Here is a 17,069-nt window from a genome sequence, read left to right as displayed (position 1 = left end):
AACCAATAAGAAGTAGATCTGTTTTATCAGTGTTGAGTTTGAGAAAATTACTGGTCATCCAGGCATTTATATCATCAATACAAGCTGATATGGAATTAGTGGGGAAAGGAGCATTGCGTTGAGAATGGATGTATAGTAGGGTGTCATCTGCGTAGCAATGGAAGTTAAAGCCATGATGACGGATGATGTTACCCAGGGACGTCACTAGGATTGGAAGACAGGGGGGGCTTAGCACCCAGGGTATTTGTAACTTGCGTTTATAGAAAATCTTACAGTGAATTTGAGTAAAAAACAACTATGTATATAAAAAAATAACGTTCCCGTCCTTCGGATGAGACGTTAAACCGAGGTCCTGACTCTCTGTGGTCATTAAAAATCCCAGGATGTCCTTCGAAAAAGAGTAGGGGTGTAACCCCGGCATCCTGGCCAAATTTGCCCCTTGGCCTCTGTCCATCATGGCCTCCTAATCATCCTGATTGGCTTCATCGCTCTGTCTCCTCTCCACCAGTAAGCTGGTGTGTGGTGGGCGTTCTGGTGCAATATGGCTGCCGTCGCATCATCCAAGTGGATGCTGCACATTGGTGGTGGTTGAGGAGATTCCCCCCTTCTATGTAAAGCGCTTTGAGGTCTCAGAAAAAGCGCTATATAAATGTAACAAATTATTATTATATATTTAGCTGCAGGGGCGATTGTAGGATTTTCATTTTAGGGGGGCTCAGCCCCCAATGAGGGTATGATTTAAAAAAAAAAAGTTTAGTTTATGGTGTAATGCTCATTATTAACTAGCTTCATTCATTCATCCAGTAACACGCATATGGCACGGTTTTATAATCACTGAGGTACCGAATGTGAGGTATTTAGGGGGGTTCGGGGGCATGGTCCCCCGAGAAAATGTAGATTTCTCTGATCTACATATGTGCATTTTAAGATGTTTTGAAGGCCAAAAAAATTGGATAACAATAGCTTTAAAACCATGTGTGGGCAGCTGGTTTTTTTCTCACCTCATCAGCATCACACTCTTTTTCTCTTTGTTTTTATCTTGCTCTTGCCACACGACAAGAAAAAATGTCGTATATCCATCTACAATGAAATATAAATTATTTAATTTTTTAAGCTTTTTAGCCTTTATAATCAACAATACGGTTGGTTATTCATCAAGTCAACCCGTGAAATTTTATTTAATTTCAAATCATTTAACTAACCAGATAATATTCATTAAGAATATAGACAAAACTTGTATTAATGTAATTGTCTATTGGCAATATGATTAATCTGTTCTATATTTATTTCTATTTATTAAAAATAACAACATGAATTATCAATTTGCCACTTCTATAAATCAAGTACTTAAAAGAAAATCACAAATCCCTTTACTCTCCTCTTACTCTAATATATGTATCATGATACACTCCTCCTGATTCATTATTACTTAATACAAAACTATATTTATTAATACAAAACAAAAAAACTCCACATGATGTTTCTCTCTCTGGGCCATCTACTGCTTTCAGACAATGATGTGTGTCTTTAATCATTTCTGTGCATGGCTGCATAATGTAATGCCGAAATACATAATAATATGTTTAAATTTTTTTTAAGTAAATTAAAATAAATCATGATCGTTTTCTAAAGTATGTTTTCATGGGTCTTAATCGCTTCATATTTGTTGGAAGAAAAAACAACTATCACACTGTGATAAGGGCTGAAGGTGAACGCGAAACTTGACGCAGCTTGACGCCGTTTCAAATGAGTTTTTTTTTAAAGGGGACTGAAGCGATCACAAATTTATTAATCAAATATTTTTTTAGGGGGGCTGGGCAGAAGTCCCCCTAAAAAGGGCCTAGCGACGCCCCTGTTTAGCTGTATTTGTCTCTTCAACCCCGTTACCATCTTCAACCCTGTTACCCTATAGTCTCAACCCCGTCACACCTACATTTTTATTAATAATTTTTTTAAGTTTATGAATAAGTAATTTAAAGGAGACATATCATGCTTTTAAATCGTTCCTTTTTACATATAAATCATACATTTGTGGTCTAAATAAAGCGGAACTGCAATGCTTGGGTCTGAATTCCTCATTATTATAGCTGCACAGGCCCCTTTTCTACCCCTTTTCTGATGTGCGTCTTGAGAGCAACTCGTTTTGGTGCGGTCTCTTTAAATACAATTGAGACACTTCATACCCCGCCCCCTCCCCAGGCTGTAGCGGTCACACTCGGTTCAACTCCACCCCGTTCGGCCATTTTTGTAGTTTGATAGCAGAGTCGGATGTTCGAGCCAGAGTCGGAGCCGGAGCGAGATGAAAATGAAGACGACGAACCAGCAGAACAACGTCTTCATATGGATGGATGTATCGCAATGGTGTGTTACTGTATTTACACATGAAACTTTGGTCTTCCGACCTTTTACCACCGTGTCGATTTATTTTGATTAATATGTGCGAGGGAGAGAGAGCAAGACAGCGTCTAGTTTGGAGACGGTGAAGTCTTGTTTACACTTTCGCCTGGCTCCGAAGAGAAAGAGTGCCCACGCGCGACCGTGTCTCTCTCTCTGCTCGTTCTTTCAGTTAAACATGCGCCCTGTCACAAGCGCGGCAGTTCATCTACATTAGACGGTGTAATGAAGCGTGTGGGTTACTACATCAAACAACCGAACATTTTAACTTACCCTCTCGTAACTTCTGCATCCTTTAGCTTGGACTACAAAATTGCAGCGAGAAATAAAAATGGCGGATTGCTGGAAGTGTTGGGGCGGAAGTCGATGTCCTTATTTGGCAGTTCCGCTGCAAAAACCGTGACGTAATAGTTCAAAAAACGTCATAGAGAACAGAAAAATCTGAACCGGTTGAAAAATCTGACCAAAACAGAATATAAAGATATCAACGAAGCACCTGAAGAGAATAATTTCATCTTTTCTGTACTTCTAAACACTCCAAATATACAACAAAATGCATTTAAGGGCTAAAAAAGTGGATTTAGCATGATATGTCCCTTTTAATGTTTGTTGAACTTAGTCAGGAATGTTCAGAGCAATCATAAGAATAATGATTTTAGTTCAAATTCTGAAGTTAAGCCACATCTTTGATAAAAAATGATAGGGTTGCTGTCACAAAAAGTGCCCATTTCAGGCTTTAGTATTGCATAAGTGTAAAATGATATGTAAATTTTATGGTGCATGTTACAATTTCTGGTAAGCTTCGCTTTTTTATTATTTAAATTCAATTATTGTGATTTGATTTAATATTGACTCATTTGGATAAATATTAGGTACTCAAGATAGGTGTTAATTTTTCTCAAGAAAAAAACAACTCACCTAATTCTGTAAACATACAGACAGCCCTATCAGCTGGTAGTATTATTTAAGGTTAAAAATGACTCAAATTAAATATAATGCGTTTTTTTATTATAATAACAACTTTATTTAATGATATAAGTAAAAATATAATAAATATGTAATATAGAACACATATTTAGCAAAATACTCTCCATAGCTCTTTTTTTCTTGACAACTATATACGTGCTATAGCCTATATTATGTTCATTAAATGGCTTTCCTGAGGTAAATGTGACATAATTGTTCTCCAGCTATGTTATTGACCTCTTCACGCTGATAAAAAACACTGATTGATCGATATTATGTATGAGCCATGAGGAATATACATTTCGGTAAGTTGTAGCCTACTACTGTATCTTTCAACAGTGTTCGTGTTTTTTTTACTATTAGCTAGAGATGATCGGTTCACGTGCGCTAGGGATCTGTCACGTCACATTTACAAACGCCAAAACGGTATTTATTGTTTGAATTTCATAATAAAATTGACAGAATCTGAGAGTTGAGATTCTTTTATATCATAAGTACCTGCTCTGTCTAGTCTGTCGGTCTCCATGTCCTCTTTGCTTCGCGGTTTTTCTGTGCGTGAGAAAATGGATGTGTGGCGTGAGAGCGTGTGAAAAGTGTCAATTGTGTGTGTCTCACGGTGAATGCGTGAGAGTTGGCAGCTCTGATACTTCTGTCCAACTGTCCAAATTATCATTTAGGGGGGCTTAGGAACATTTTGGGGGGTAGCTTCAGCCCCCCTAAAATAGGCCTAATGACGTCCCTGATGTTACCTAATGGGAGCATGTAGATGATGAAGAGAAGAGGCCCAAGGACAGAGCCCTGGGGAACACCGTGTGGGACAGAGGCAGTTGTGGACTTAGCCTGGCGGATAGAGATGTAATGCTGGTGACCAGACAGATAGGAGGTGATCCAGGATAGGGCAGTTCCAGAAATACCAAGAGCAGAGAGTCGTGAGATGAGAATACTGTGAGAGATTGTGTCGAATGCAGAGGAAATATCCAGAAGAATTAGAATACTGGTGGAGTCGGAGTCAGTGGCCATAAGGAGATCATTGAAAACCCTAAGAAGTTCTGTCTCAGTGCTGGGGAGGGTGCGAAAACCGGATTGAAAACATTCATAGGGGTTGTTAGATGACAAATGGGGTTGTTAGATGACAAATGTGTTTGAAGTTGAACAGTGATGATTATGTGATAATAAATTACATGACATAAAGAGAACAGATAAAATATATTTAAAAAAAGATTCAATAAATTATTAGAAATCAAACTACCTTCACACGCTGTATAACTCTGAACAGGGACAGGAAGTGACATCACAGGAACAGATTTGTGTTGGTCTATCTAAAGAGATGGCAAAGTTAAAAACAAGTGTAGGATTGAAAATAATCCAAGATATTTTAAATGAACAAAGATACTTGCTTTACTGTTTCCACCCCCTCTTTCTACCACAAGGACCATTTGGAGTTCCTAAAGGCACAGGGGTTTCTGATAGTGATCTAGGCCTGTAGGCCAATATGTTTGTACTTTGGGGGTTGATGAATTGTCACACCTTTAGTACGGTGGGGGAAGTGTAATTATCTGATTGGTCAGTTTGAATGTCTCACATTTGGGTTTTAGTCACATGGTCAGGGAAAGGATAAAAGAAGATTGAAACTGTTGCTCTGTCTCTTTTATGCTCTGGCTCTCTTCTTCTCTGGGTCCCTTTCTTGGGGCTCTCTCTCTTTACCTCCTCCTTCCTCTTACTCTCTCTCTCTCTCTCTCTCTCTCTCTCTCTCTCTACCTCCTCCTTCCTCTTCCTCTCTCTCTCTTTACCTCCTCCTTCCTCTTACTCTCTCTCTCTCTCTCTCTCTCTCTCTCTACCTCCTCCTTCCTCTTCCTCTCTCTTTACCTCCTCCTTCCTCTTACTCTCTCTCTCTCTCTCTCTCTCTACCTCCTCCTTCCTCTTCCTCTCTCTCTCTTTACCTCCTCCTTCCTCTTACTCTCTCTCTCTCTCTACCTCCTCCTTCCTCTTCCTCTCTCTCTTTACCTCCTCCTTCCTCTTACTCTCTCTCTCTCTCTACCTCCTCCTTCCTCTTACTCTCTCTCTCTACCTCCTCCTTCCTCTTCCTCTCTCTCTCTTTACCTCCTCCTTCCTCTTACTCTCTCTCTCTCTACCTCCTCCTTCCTCTTACTCTCTCTCTCTACCTCCTCCTTCCTCTTCCTCTCTCTCTCTCTCTCTTTACCTCCTCCTTCCTCTTACTCTCTCTCTCTCTACCTCCTCCTTCCTCTTCCTCTCTCTCTCTCTTTACCTTCCTCTTACTCGCTCTCTCTCTCTCTCTCTTTACCTCCTTCCTCTCTCTCTCTCTCTCTCTCTCTCTCTCTCTCTCTACCTCCTCCTTCCTCTTCCTCTCTCTCTCTCTCTCTGGCAACATTTTTCATATATGCTGGGTACAATTAATAATATAAGTTATTATCATCTCATACATCTATTTTGTAACTATTTAAGTGTAACCATAACCATATTTTGTCATTAAACCTTTTCAGTTACAACTAATGTGCTAACTAGGTTTTGTATTGACTTTGAAGTGCTACCTATTGCAATACAATATTGTCACTCTCTATAGCAACGCTCTCCCACATATTAAGTGATTGTAACTGCGCTTATTTCCGTCGCTGGTATAAGTGGCGGTGGGTGGAATAGACAAGAAATGTGCTGTTTTCTTCCATCTTGCTAATAACGTTATTTTAGTCATTCGGCAGTCTTGCAGCTTGAACCACTGCAGGAATCCACCCTTACACAAGCAATTCATATTCGAGTGTTGCGTAGAAAATAAATAAACAATATTAATTCGCAATGAGTTAATGGTTCAGAATGGAGGAATAAAGAACAGAAGCATAATCACAAATTTTATTGAAAAATTTGTAACAAATAGCTTTGTTTAAATGACGTTAATATTATTGCTGTAAGTAATATTGCATATTAGTTCAAATGTTAGATTTTGGACTGTAATTTGTTCACAAACTAGTCAAGCTTTTTATTTCATTGCTAATAAAATTGTGCTGCTGAGAAGAATTAAGTCAAATATTGGTGCAATCATGCTTGATTTTCTCTTCCGAAAACCATTTTTAAGCTGCTCCTCTTCTGTCCATTTATAAAGCATTGGGTCACGGTGGCATGCATTGAAGATGCATGTGCAGGCAAAGCACATCAACCAATGCAAAACCTGGCTTGATATGTTAGCGGATGCTGTCATCAGAGCTCTGGGTTCTCTCATCTGATTTCCCACGGCTGAATAAAGGGCAGCAGAGAGTCGAGCGGCAGCAGGGAGGGAGCAGCCGCCTCGCCAGCTCCTGAAACACCTTCTTGAAAGTCTCTCTGAGTGCTGAAGAAGAGAAGTAGAATATGAAAGGGTCGAGACATGCATTCAGCGTGCTGGTGAGGAGAGCATAAGGTCTCCATGTACTGCTATGGCCTCTGACAAATCCCTCCACATGTGAGATGTTGAAGGGCATGAAACAGATGACAAAGACCAGAAGCGTTCCCAACGCCATCCCGATGGCTCTATACCGCTTCTTGGCGTGAACTTTACATAGACGGGATAGTATGCAGATGCACTTGATGTAACAGAAGCAGCAGATGAGGAAAGGAATAAGGAAGAAGAAAAAAAAAAGCTCCAGGCGAACCGGCAGGAGGATCTTGAGCTGTTCGGCGCTGAATTCTTCATAACAGGTGTTACGCTTGGATGGATCAGTGAAGTTGGGGTTCAAATAATGTTGGTATTGCATGATGTACACGACGCTACAGTGCACCATGGAAACCACCCAGAATATGATGCTGGCTATCACGGCATTTCGAGGGTTGCGTTTCAGCTTGTATTTAACGGGGAAAGCTACACCCAGGAATCGCTCCACGCTGATGGCTGTCAGGTGTAAGGTGCTGTTGGCGATGACGGAGTAGAAGACGAATCCCGACAGCGGGCAGAGGAAGTACGGCATCGTCCATTTCATGTTCCACGCCTCCACCATGCGAAACGGCAGGAAAAAGAGGAAGATCAGGTCAGAGATGGTTAAACTGAGTAACAGCACGTCCATCGGGGTGGAGCGCTGCCGCACCTTCTGGAAGAAGACGTAAAGAGCCAAGATGTTGGCGGGAAGGCCTATGATCAACGTGAATCCGTAGACACCTAACACCAGGTTACTGAGACCCACCTTCCACGTCCCATTGTGACCCATCGTCACTGTAGATGCAAAGTATGCAAACCTGTACAAAAAAAAAAAAAAGATTTAATTTAAGATAAGCATTTTAATCTTGTTTCATATTTTTGACTTCAAGCAAGAGCAATACATATACGCACAATGCAGAAATAAAATTGGCTCACGGTTAAACACTTGATGTATGTTAAGATTCTCACCCATGGCTCTATATAAAAATAACAACATCCTTTAGATCAGGGGTCCCCAACCCCCTGTCCGTGGGACATTTGGTACCGGGCCGCACAGGAAGAATAAATAGACTATAAGTCGCTCCGGAGTATAAGTCGCATCAGTCAAAAAATGCGCCATGAAGAAGAAAAAACATATATAGCCTAAGTCGCACTGGACTAAAAGTCACATTTATTTTAGAAATTTAGCGGCACTAAAAGACTGCTTTAAAACTTTCACAGAGACCTCAAACAGAAAGCACAAAGCCTGTCTTTAAATTTAATTTTGTTTTGTATTAATTGTATCTTAATTTTAATCAATGTTTCATCAACCAATTGCCTGGATTTAATAAATAATAAGTAAATATATTAGAAAATAGATAATCACGGCAGAGGCGCCGGCGCGTGAACGGGAGCTCATCTCATACATTTACCGAAACTCAGCGTATAAGGTAGCCTACTTGCCTCACAGACCTGAGACATATAGAAAGCTTGAAGTGTCTACTTTTAAACAGAACAATTCAAAACAAAAGAAAACTGACTGTTCTCTGCTTATGTAATTCGTATGAAATGTGCATTTCTCTCTGGCGCATTCACTACTGCAAAAATCGCGAGTCAGCATCGTCAACTTCATCTTTCCAGCCGACACTGACACAGAAAACACTTGTTTATTAGTAAACAATTAAAATGTCTCCTGCTATATTTTACATATTCATAATCATTAATTTTGCCGGTTCGTTGTGACAGGTTTTAGGTGCTTTATTGGCAGCGCCACCCTTACATGCTACATGAACGCATCAGCACCGAAAACATGGAGATTTTTTTCTTTTGGGGGGCATTTTGTTTGCGTTCAGGCTTTCGCAGTTGTCTTTAGGCGCGATGTTATGAGGACGCTGCTAATAAAGTTGCGAGTAGGCCTACACATTGGATTCACGTTTATTATTATATTTAAAAAATACCCCAATTTTTATGCCGGTCGTATAATTTTATTTTGTTGTATTTATCCGCCACACCTTAAAGACCGGTCCATGAAAATATTGTCTGATATTAAACCGGTCCGGGGCGCAAAAAAGGTTGGGGACCGCTGCTTTAGATGTTGATAATCGTTTGCACCTTGGTTCCTATTTCCGGAACCTAGGTTATTTCCGTTATGAAAATTTCACCACCGAACAGCTCAAGATCCTCCTGCTGGTTCGCCTGGAGCTTTTTTTAATATATTTTTTAATTCCTTTCCTCATCTGCTGCTTCTGTTACATCAAGTGCATCTGCATACTATCCCGTCTATGTAAAGTTCACGCCAAGAAGCGGTATAGAGCCATCGGAACCATAGGAACCTATTTCCGGGAGTGCGTTCTCGAGCCACCAGGCTATGTTTTGTATGGATGGGCGGCCGGAGCTCGTTGAGGGTTTTCTGTTAGAACTGTGTCGTGTTAGCGGACCCTAAGTTAATAACTAATGATCTTCGCAACGGAAGTGAATCAATCAATCAAAACTAACTTTAGCTGGACAATAACTTTATCCTAGAGCTGTTGTAAAGCCAAAACAATTTCTGTTACTGTAATTTCCTATTATCACTGTAAAGCTGCTTTGGAACAATTCATATTGTTAAAAGCGCTATATAAATGAAGGTGACTTGACTTGACTCATTAGCATTTAAAGCTACAGACACAGAAATGGCATGTCCTAAGGAAAGCTCATTGTGGGACTGGCTCGTAGTGGCTGTAATTCTGCACCAAGGCTGAATTTCGGGAAAGAGACTTCAGATACAGTATTAGGGGACCACTTTTTAAAAAAGGTTTAAAGGGGGGCGTGACGAAAAAAGTTTGAGAACCACTGGCTTAAAGTCCTATTCTCAAAGTGTGGAGGCTCCCTCTAGTGGTACGCAGCGGAATCACTGAATTTTGCACTTAAGATCACACTGGTGTGATTAGTTGGCTGGCACTGAGCCAGAGACGGACGCTCTCAGCGATTGTCATATATCACAACTTTTCAGTGTTTATTTTAGGTTTCAGACATTTAAATTCACATAAGTAAAAAAAAAAAATACATTTTGAGTTTGTAAAATACACACGGATGTATGGAAGCGGCAATAATAATCCTTTCCATTATAAGTAGACAACAGATTTTATTCATATCAGATACACATTGTGTTAGTAACTTTAAAGTTTACTCTATTCTTCTTCCAGTTCACCAGCCACTTACTTTCATGTATTTTGGGAGAAGTGGATGAATTGACGTGTTGTAAAATCCAACAGATCTGATTCTTTGAATTGTGGCACAAACTAATATACTAAAATGTGGCACATCACGCATATAGCTCGCACAACTAACGCGATCATTATAAAGGTGTTTAAACAACAAAACACATCCACTTACACATATTTTACATTCGGAATATCAGATATTTCATGCTATAGCAAAAAAATTGTGAATATTTTGAATAAAAAGGAAATAAAAGCAGATCATCAGCCATTCAGCGCTATAATGGCTGCGGTGTGTCACGTGACAAGCAATGGCGCGTCACCATGGAAACAATAAAGTGATAAATAATGGTAGCCAGAATATTTTAAACCTACGTGTGAAAAGGTTCAATATAAATACACAGCCTGTGTTCATTTGTTTATTATAGGCTAGGTCGATTTTCAGATAATGTGACACCCTTGGGCATTTTTTAGTAAAAGTTGCCAAACAGACTTTTCTAAGGGTATTTTTTCTGCTGAATCCATTTTTGCTGTTTGCCAAGCTGTATCTCTTATGTGAAACTCAGTAGAGCGCAAACTTCAAGATGACCTCTAAAATGTCAGGAAATTCTATATTTATAAACTTTACATCATGCACGACATCAATTAACGAGAAAGGTTATTTAGGTGGGAATTAAGATACTTGTATGTGACAATGATAATTGCATTATTTCTCATTGTAGTCAAGAAAATATCAGTTTTTCTCCGTATTTCAAATGGACAAACAGAATATCTAAAATGCGAGAGTCATTTGTTTGGAGTCACATGCATACTATTGTCTTTGGATCAAAGTGTGTGAATTGAGTTCAGAGTTATCCAAGAGGTTTTTTATTCTACTTTCTACTTTCTATTACTTTCTGCAGTTATTTCCACACATCGTATTTTTCATCAGAATTATTTTTTATATCCAAAGAGCGACATGAACCAACACAAAATATTTCCAGTTGTGGAATTGTACCCATGAAGTTGGTCAGATTATAAGATCACCAATTAGGAAGCTGTGTGTAGTTTGAAGCCTGACCGGTCAATGCCATTGGATACTTGCATTATATGCCAAGAATCCAAGAAAGATAAGCTATACAATGCGACAGAACAGGGCCTTTTGACACTAAAATCAGCTGCACAAAGTAGAAGCAAGCTTCACGATCCTCAACACAGAGAAGCAATTGACAGAGTGCTTCTTGTCCAGAACGCAGAACAGCACGTGGTCTGGCACCGCTTGTGCTATGCGTTCGCGGTATCCCCATCCAGAGTGCTGGTCTCTGCATGCGTGGATAATCAACGAATAACCGTTGCTTTGCCAGAAGGGATCGTGAACACGATCACGCAGTCTAGAGCTCCTTCTACGAGAAGACTCTACGCGTCTAAATGGTCAGTGTTCTCCAAATGGTGCGCTACAAAGAGCCTGGACCCGCGCACATGTGGGGTTGCGTGGGTGCTCTCCTTCTTTCTAGAGCTGTTGGACAAGGGCAGGTCCCCTTCCACGCTCAAAGTTTGCGTTGCGGCTATTGCAGCGTTCGCAGAGATCATCCGCTTCCTTAGAGGAGCCAGGAGGATGAACCCCCCCGCGACCCCCTTCGGTTACTATTTGGAATCTTTCTTTGGTCCCAGAGGCCCTGAAAGCGTTTCCCTTTGAACCGTTAGAATCCGTGGACCTAAAATACCTTTCGCTCAAGACCGTTTTTCTGATAGCTCTGTCATCATTAAAACGCGTGGGGGATCTACACACGCTATCCGTTAGCCCCACGTGTCTCGAGTTTGGACCAAATGACTCTAAAGTCATCCTCAAACCGAGACATGGCTATGTCCCCAAAGCGATTGGCACTCCCTTCAGAGCGCAGATCATCTCCCTATCGGCTCTGCCAGCATCCGATAGCGAGGGTGGTGAAAACATCACACTCTCTGCCGCCTTCAGGCATTCTGAGCAGCTCTTTGTTTCATTTGGTGGGCGCACCAAGGGTCTCGCCGCCTCGAAACATAGCCTGTTCAGATGGATAGTGGACGCTATCACAGCAGCTTATGCGTCTAAACACCTGCAGTGCCCTCTGGGCGTCAGGGCCCATTCCACTAGAGGCATGGCCTCGTCGTGAGCTTGGTCCAGCGGGATTTCTATTCATGACATTTGTATGGCGGCAGGCTGGGCCTCCCCCTCTACATTTGTTAAGTTTTATAACCTGGAAGTTCCCGCCTTGCAGGCTAGACTTTTATGAGTCTAAGTGGTGTGTATGTTCTGCCCAGTTTGTTCGTGTGCAGGCTACTCTCACGTGACTATTAGCTCTTCTGGTTGAGCTGTACTAAGGGCGATATTCTCTATACATAGACCGGCGGAGCCGCTCTGTATTTCCCTATGAAGTGCTTATGTACATGTGCTGGCCCGCGTTGCTGGCCGCCTGTTTCCCACATGTTTTGTGTTCCCCGGGCTTCCCTGGGACTCATGCAGTGGATGCTCGGCGCGCACTGCGTTGACAAGGGGTTCCCGTAGCGTAAGCAACTTACGCAATACGAGAGAACCTCTCGTAAGAGAACGTACTTGGTAACCTAACGTAACCTCGGTTAGTCAGACTACTGTTTGGAATTGATCAGCTGCAACTGCGCCTTAAGATGTATGAGTGCACGATGTAAATGTAAAAAAGTCTCGTCTGCGTTGCTCTGCTGCATGCAAGTGCAAGACAAGTGATGCAGAATGTAGCAATTGCTGAACTGAATAAGAGCACTGCCCTGTGTTGTTGTGATCATATTGGAGAATCTTGTTGTACCATTGTTTAAATAACATTACATTTTATATGCCATGCAGTTCATGTTTTAGTTATTATTCAGCTAATGTTATGTCCAACTTTATAAGGTAATTTTAGGCCAAGTTTACTGTTTATTTCCTTTATCTGTTCAAAGCTAATGTTAGTGGTGTGACACATTACCGTGATATGTTTTGGTAATTTGTTAATTTGTCTCAATTCTTAATATTTACAACCAATCTTTCTGAGAATATCTTTTTCATAAATAAACCATAGTAGAATTTAGTTTGGTTAAATTTAAGTCCTTAAACTTGTTTACATGGACATGTAAATGTTGAAAAGTAATAAACACTCTTAACATAATGTAATAGGATGATGGTTTAAGATATAGGCCTTTTGCTGCCACCAGCATGATGTTGATGTTCTTACATGGACATACTCAAATACACAAAATTACAAGTCAGTGTTTACCAGAAATATTGTAAGACAGAATGACTAACTTGTTCTGACTATTCTGTTTGTTTCCTTTACTCAATAAATGCTATAGCACAATAAAAACAGTTTATCTTTGAGCCAGTGCTGAGAAATTTGCTCATTTTGGCGTATGAGGCGGTCATCTTGGATTTTGCACTCTACTGAGTTTAATGTAAGAGATACAGCTTGGCAAACAGCAAAAATGGATTCAGCATAAAAAATACCCCTAGAATAGTCTATTTGCCAACTTTTACTCAAAAATGCCTGAGGATTTTTATTTAGGCACATTTTTGTGATTTCAACCTGGTCTATTAAGTACAATACTTTTTTTTTTTTTTTTACTTAAAATGTAAGTACAGAACATTTTTCAAAATGTAAGTACACAGTTTTTTGTTGTTTTATTACTTTTAAAGGTGCACTGTGTAATTTTTAGCGCCATCTGGTGGTGAGGTTGCGAATTGCAGCCAACAGAAGTTACGGTGGCCGACAGGAAAAGATGTCGTCGTCTGAGACAGCAGAAAGTAGCCAGTTAATCAATGAAGTTTTCTTTACAAAGATAAATGAAGAAATTAGGTTTACTTAATTATTCAGTAAAACGATGTTATTGCGAACATTTTTGTTACTTGTTCATCATTGTGTCAGTGTTTTAGCTAGCTTCTTTGCACGAAAAACAACATAGTGAGGAAACGCGTTTGTCCGTTTAGGGCCACCGTAGAAACATGGTGGCGCGTTTCAATGTAAGGGGACCCGCGGTGTACGTAGATAGAAGTGGCTCATTCTAAGGTAATAAAAACATAACGGTTCATTAAGTAAGGTCTTTATACACCACTGAAAACATAGTTATGTATATGATATTGCATTTCTGTCAACAGATCCTCCTAAATATTACACAGTGCACCTTTAAGTACAATACATTTTCATTTAATCTTTATTTAAGTTTTTTTATTTACCTGTATGTAAGCAGCACAGTGCAGTGTTAATGTTCAAACTGTGTTTTTAAAGTGGCTGACAATAATAAATATTCTTATTAGAAATAAAACTACCTTGTTTTTGAGCTGTGCATAGCTGTAGCTGAATAGTTAGGCCTACTACACTACTGTATTTTAATATTGGTCATTATGGTGATACTTGGAGAGCCAAATATCTTCTGAGGTGGTACTTGGTGTAAACAGTTGGTGAACCACTGCTCTATAGTTTTCTTCGTCAACCGCCGCTTGCACTGCTGGTGAGGTCGACTAACAGATGGACCTCATTCATAAGTTAAATTTCATTCATAAGTTTCATTCACAGGTCATTCATAAGATAAATTTCCTATTGTGTAAGCTTGTTCCAATCAGTCGTCCCCAGCACACATACGACACAAGGGAAAAACATTTAATTACTGGCAAAATACGACGACTAAAATGTACGATCCTGAGTGTAGTTTGTAGGGGACAGCAGGTTTGAGGAAAATGTGAAATTGTTGCGTTCTGTCTCCATTTTTAAGAAAAATCTCAAGGAAAAATTGCTCATAACATATGATTTGTTTTTAGTGTTTGTTTTCTGTTGTATTTATATATTTGTTTATTCTGTGTCTATGGTATATTGAGTTTTTGGTTGGTATATTATATGTTGTATATTATATGTTGTATGTTATGTTATCGGGCCCCCCTCCTAAGTAGCTTCTTTGGGGTTCCCCATTGCACGCGACCTACATATGACCATTGTTTATTTCTGTAATTGTGTTTAATGATACAATGATGACGTGTGAAAGAAACGAAACGAAACGAACGAAACGGAAATTGTCAATCGGCAATCTAATGATATTCCTGCTGTTCCCGGATGTCAAATGTTGAATTATCTGTCGAATTTGAACCACTGAATTTGTGGAAGCGAAATCAAATGTACCGAAAATTGCCTGTCGAATATTATAGGTTGTATTTTTAAACAGAATGGGTATTTTGGAAGTGAAATCTGAAAGGTGAATATGTATTATTTAATTTTGAATAATGAAAATGTGTGTGAAATGTTTTGAATTGAAATATTCACAGCTTAAATAAACAACCATGTTGAATTTCAGCCCATAAAAAATGCAAGCCCTTAAATATACAATGCATTAAAATGCAAAACCCTTAAAAATACAATGCATTAAATGCAAGCCCTTAAATATACAATGCATTAAAATGCAAAACCCTTAAAAATACAATGCATTAAAATGCAAGCCCTTAAATATACAATGCATTAAAATGCAAAACCCTTAAAAATACAATGCATTAAAATGCAAGCAGGGTTAATGCAATGTATATTTTTTCAAGTAGAGCAGTTCAACAAGCTTTTTTTTTCATTTCAAAAACACTGTTTCAAAAACAAAAAAACCTCAGTTCAGGGTTGATTCAGTTCTGTTGTAAAGATCATCAATAATTAAATGAGTTAATTTCATCTTTAAAGCAGTTCTGCAGAAAACAGTGATTTTGCCGATCCAGCTCTGTTCAGTTCTCATAAAACAGTGTCATTACAGTCAGATCAATAATATTGTTGAATATTAAGTGTGCCAAACTAAGCGAGCCAGAGACGACAGTGGCAAGGAACCCAAACTCTGGTGACAGAGCAAGCAAAGGTTTTGCATTGTTTTAACCCCTGTTTCATTGCATTTAGTATCAGTAAAATATTGCTTCACAAGGAGTTATTCTCATTAACGTAATTTACCACACATGAGAATCACTTATTAATGGCAATAAAAACAGTTTGACACAGATCGGACTGACTAAACTAAACACCTGTGCTAAATATGCATCTATGCTTGCAGTAATAATATGCAGTATATTTAGGATATTGTCAAATAAATTCTTAGTATATAACTAAGAAAAGTATTTCAGGAAATACATTTACACATATCACACATTCAGATGTTACTGTGAAAAAAATTATTCCGCAATGCACATGCAGAGATCAAAACGCACGATTAGGTGATGCATTTTCACACCTGGGTATTTGGAGTATCAACATAGCAACTAATAAAGTACAAGCTACTAACAACATATTATTACTTAAATACATTTCCTAGAACACTTCCGAACTGGTCAACTGCAGATTTTTACAGTATATGATCTATAAATTAATGTTTTAATTTTCAGTTTGCATTACCAGTCAAAGATAGGAAACTTGTTAAAGGGGAATACCAGACTGTGCAATGGAAAATATAAGTGAAGTGACATTTATGTCAGTTAAAATATAAACATTATTAGAAAATTAACCAGCACTAACATTTACAAGTCAGAAACAAATGCATGTTTTCCATATTTAGCAACATCTATGTGTCAGAACAATTTACATTTTAGATATGCAAGTGTAAAATTAACATTTAAAGAAATATTTACTTCTCACAAGCAATGAAAAATAAGTCCTTAAAATACTTTTATCATTTCATGCGTGTACTGTAAATATCACACAACACATATTATCAGGTATTTAGGGAAACTATATTTCTACATGTGATTTTCTTTACTGAGTTTCTGTAATAATGAATTATTTGAATGAAATAAGACATATGTTTGTGTATATATAGTATTGCATTCTAATAATCCTCATTACAGAAAATTACATTTAGAAATATGGGTTCCACATGCAGTCATTGTCATTTTCGGACCAAAACTGCAGAAACAAATGACCTGTCGAAGCATTAGAACATTCAAAAGGATCATCACAAACCAATCTAGAATATTATATATATATATATATATATATGTGTGTGTGTGTGTGTGTGTGTGTGTATGTATATATATATTGTATGTAGAAGCAAAATATTTTATACCTTACTAAATCAGTCCAGTATCACACAAGTGACAATGTGATGCTCCTTCAGTCTTTAGAGCTATTTCTCATTATGTCATTTTGACACATGCTGTA

At 38.9% G+C, this 17,069-nt stretch overlaps 2 protein-coding genes across 2 annotated transcripts in view; one reads left to right on the top strand and one right to left on the bottom strand.

Moving 5' to 3' along the window:
* The window catches only part of iglon5 (IgLON family member 5), a 409,655-nt gene that overhangs the window by 271,662 nt on the left and 120,924 nt on the right, over positions 1 to 17,069 (top strand). The window lies entirely within an intron of this gene.
* On the bottom strand, positions 6,177 to 17,068 carry LOC309483991 (free fatty acid receptor 3-like). Its single transcript, XM_082150121.1, has 2 exons — positions 16,975 to 17,068; positions 6,177 to 7,578 (listed from the first exon to the last, which is right to left on the bottom strand). The coding sequence occupies exon 2, from the start codon at positions 7,548 to 7,550 to the stop codon at positions 6,555 to 6,557; it is 996 nt and encodes a 331-aa protein (XP_082006247.1). The 5' UTR covers positions 7,551 to 7,578; positions 16,975 to 17,068; the 3' UTR covers positions 6,177 to 6,554.

Source organism: Leuciscus leuciscus (assembly GCF_965113295.1).
Source record: "Leuciscus leuciscus genome assembly, chromosome: 20".
Taxonomy (NCBI): Eukaryota; Metazoa; Chordata; class Actinopteri; order Cypriniformes; family Leuciscidae; genus Leuciscus; species Leuciscus leuciscus.
The sequence above is the reverse complement of the archived record's forward strand: the minus strand, read 5'-3'. Positions and strand labels throughout refer to the sequence as shown.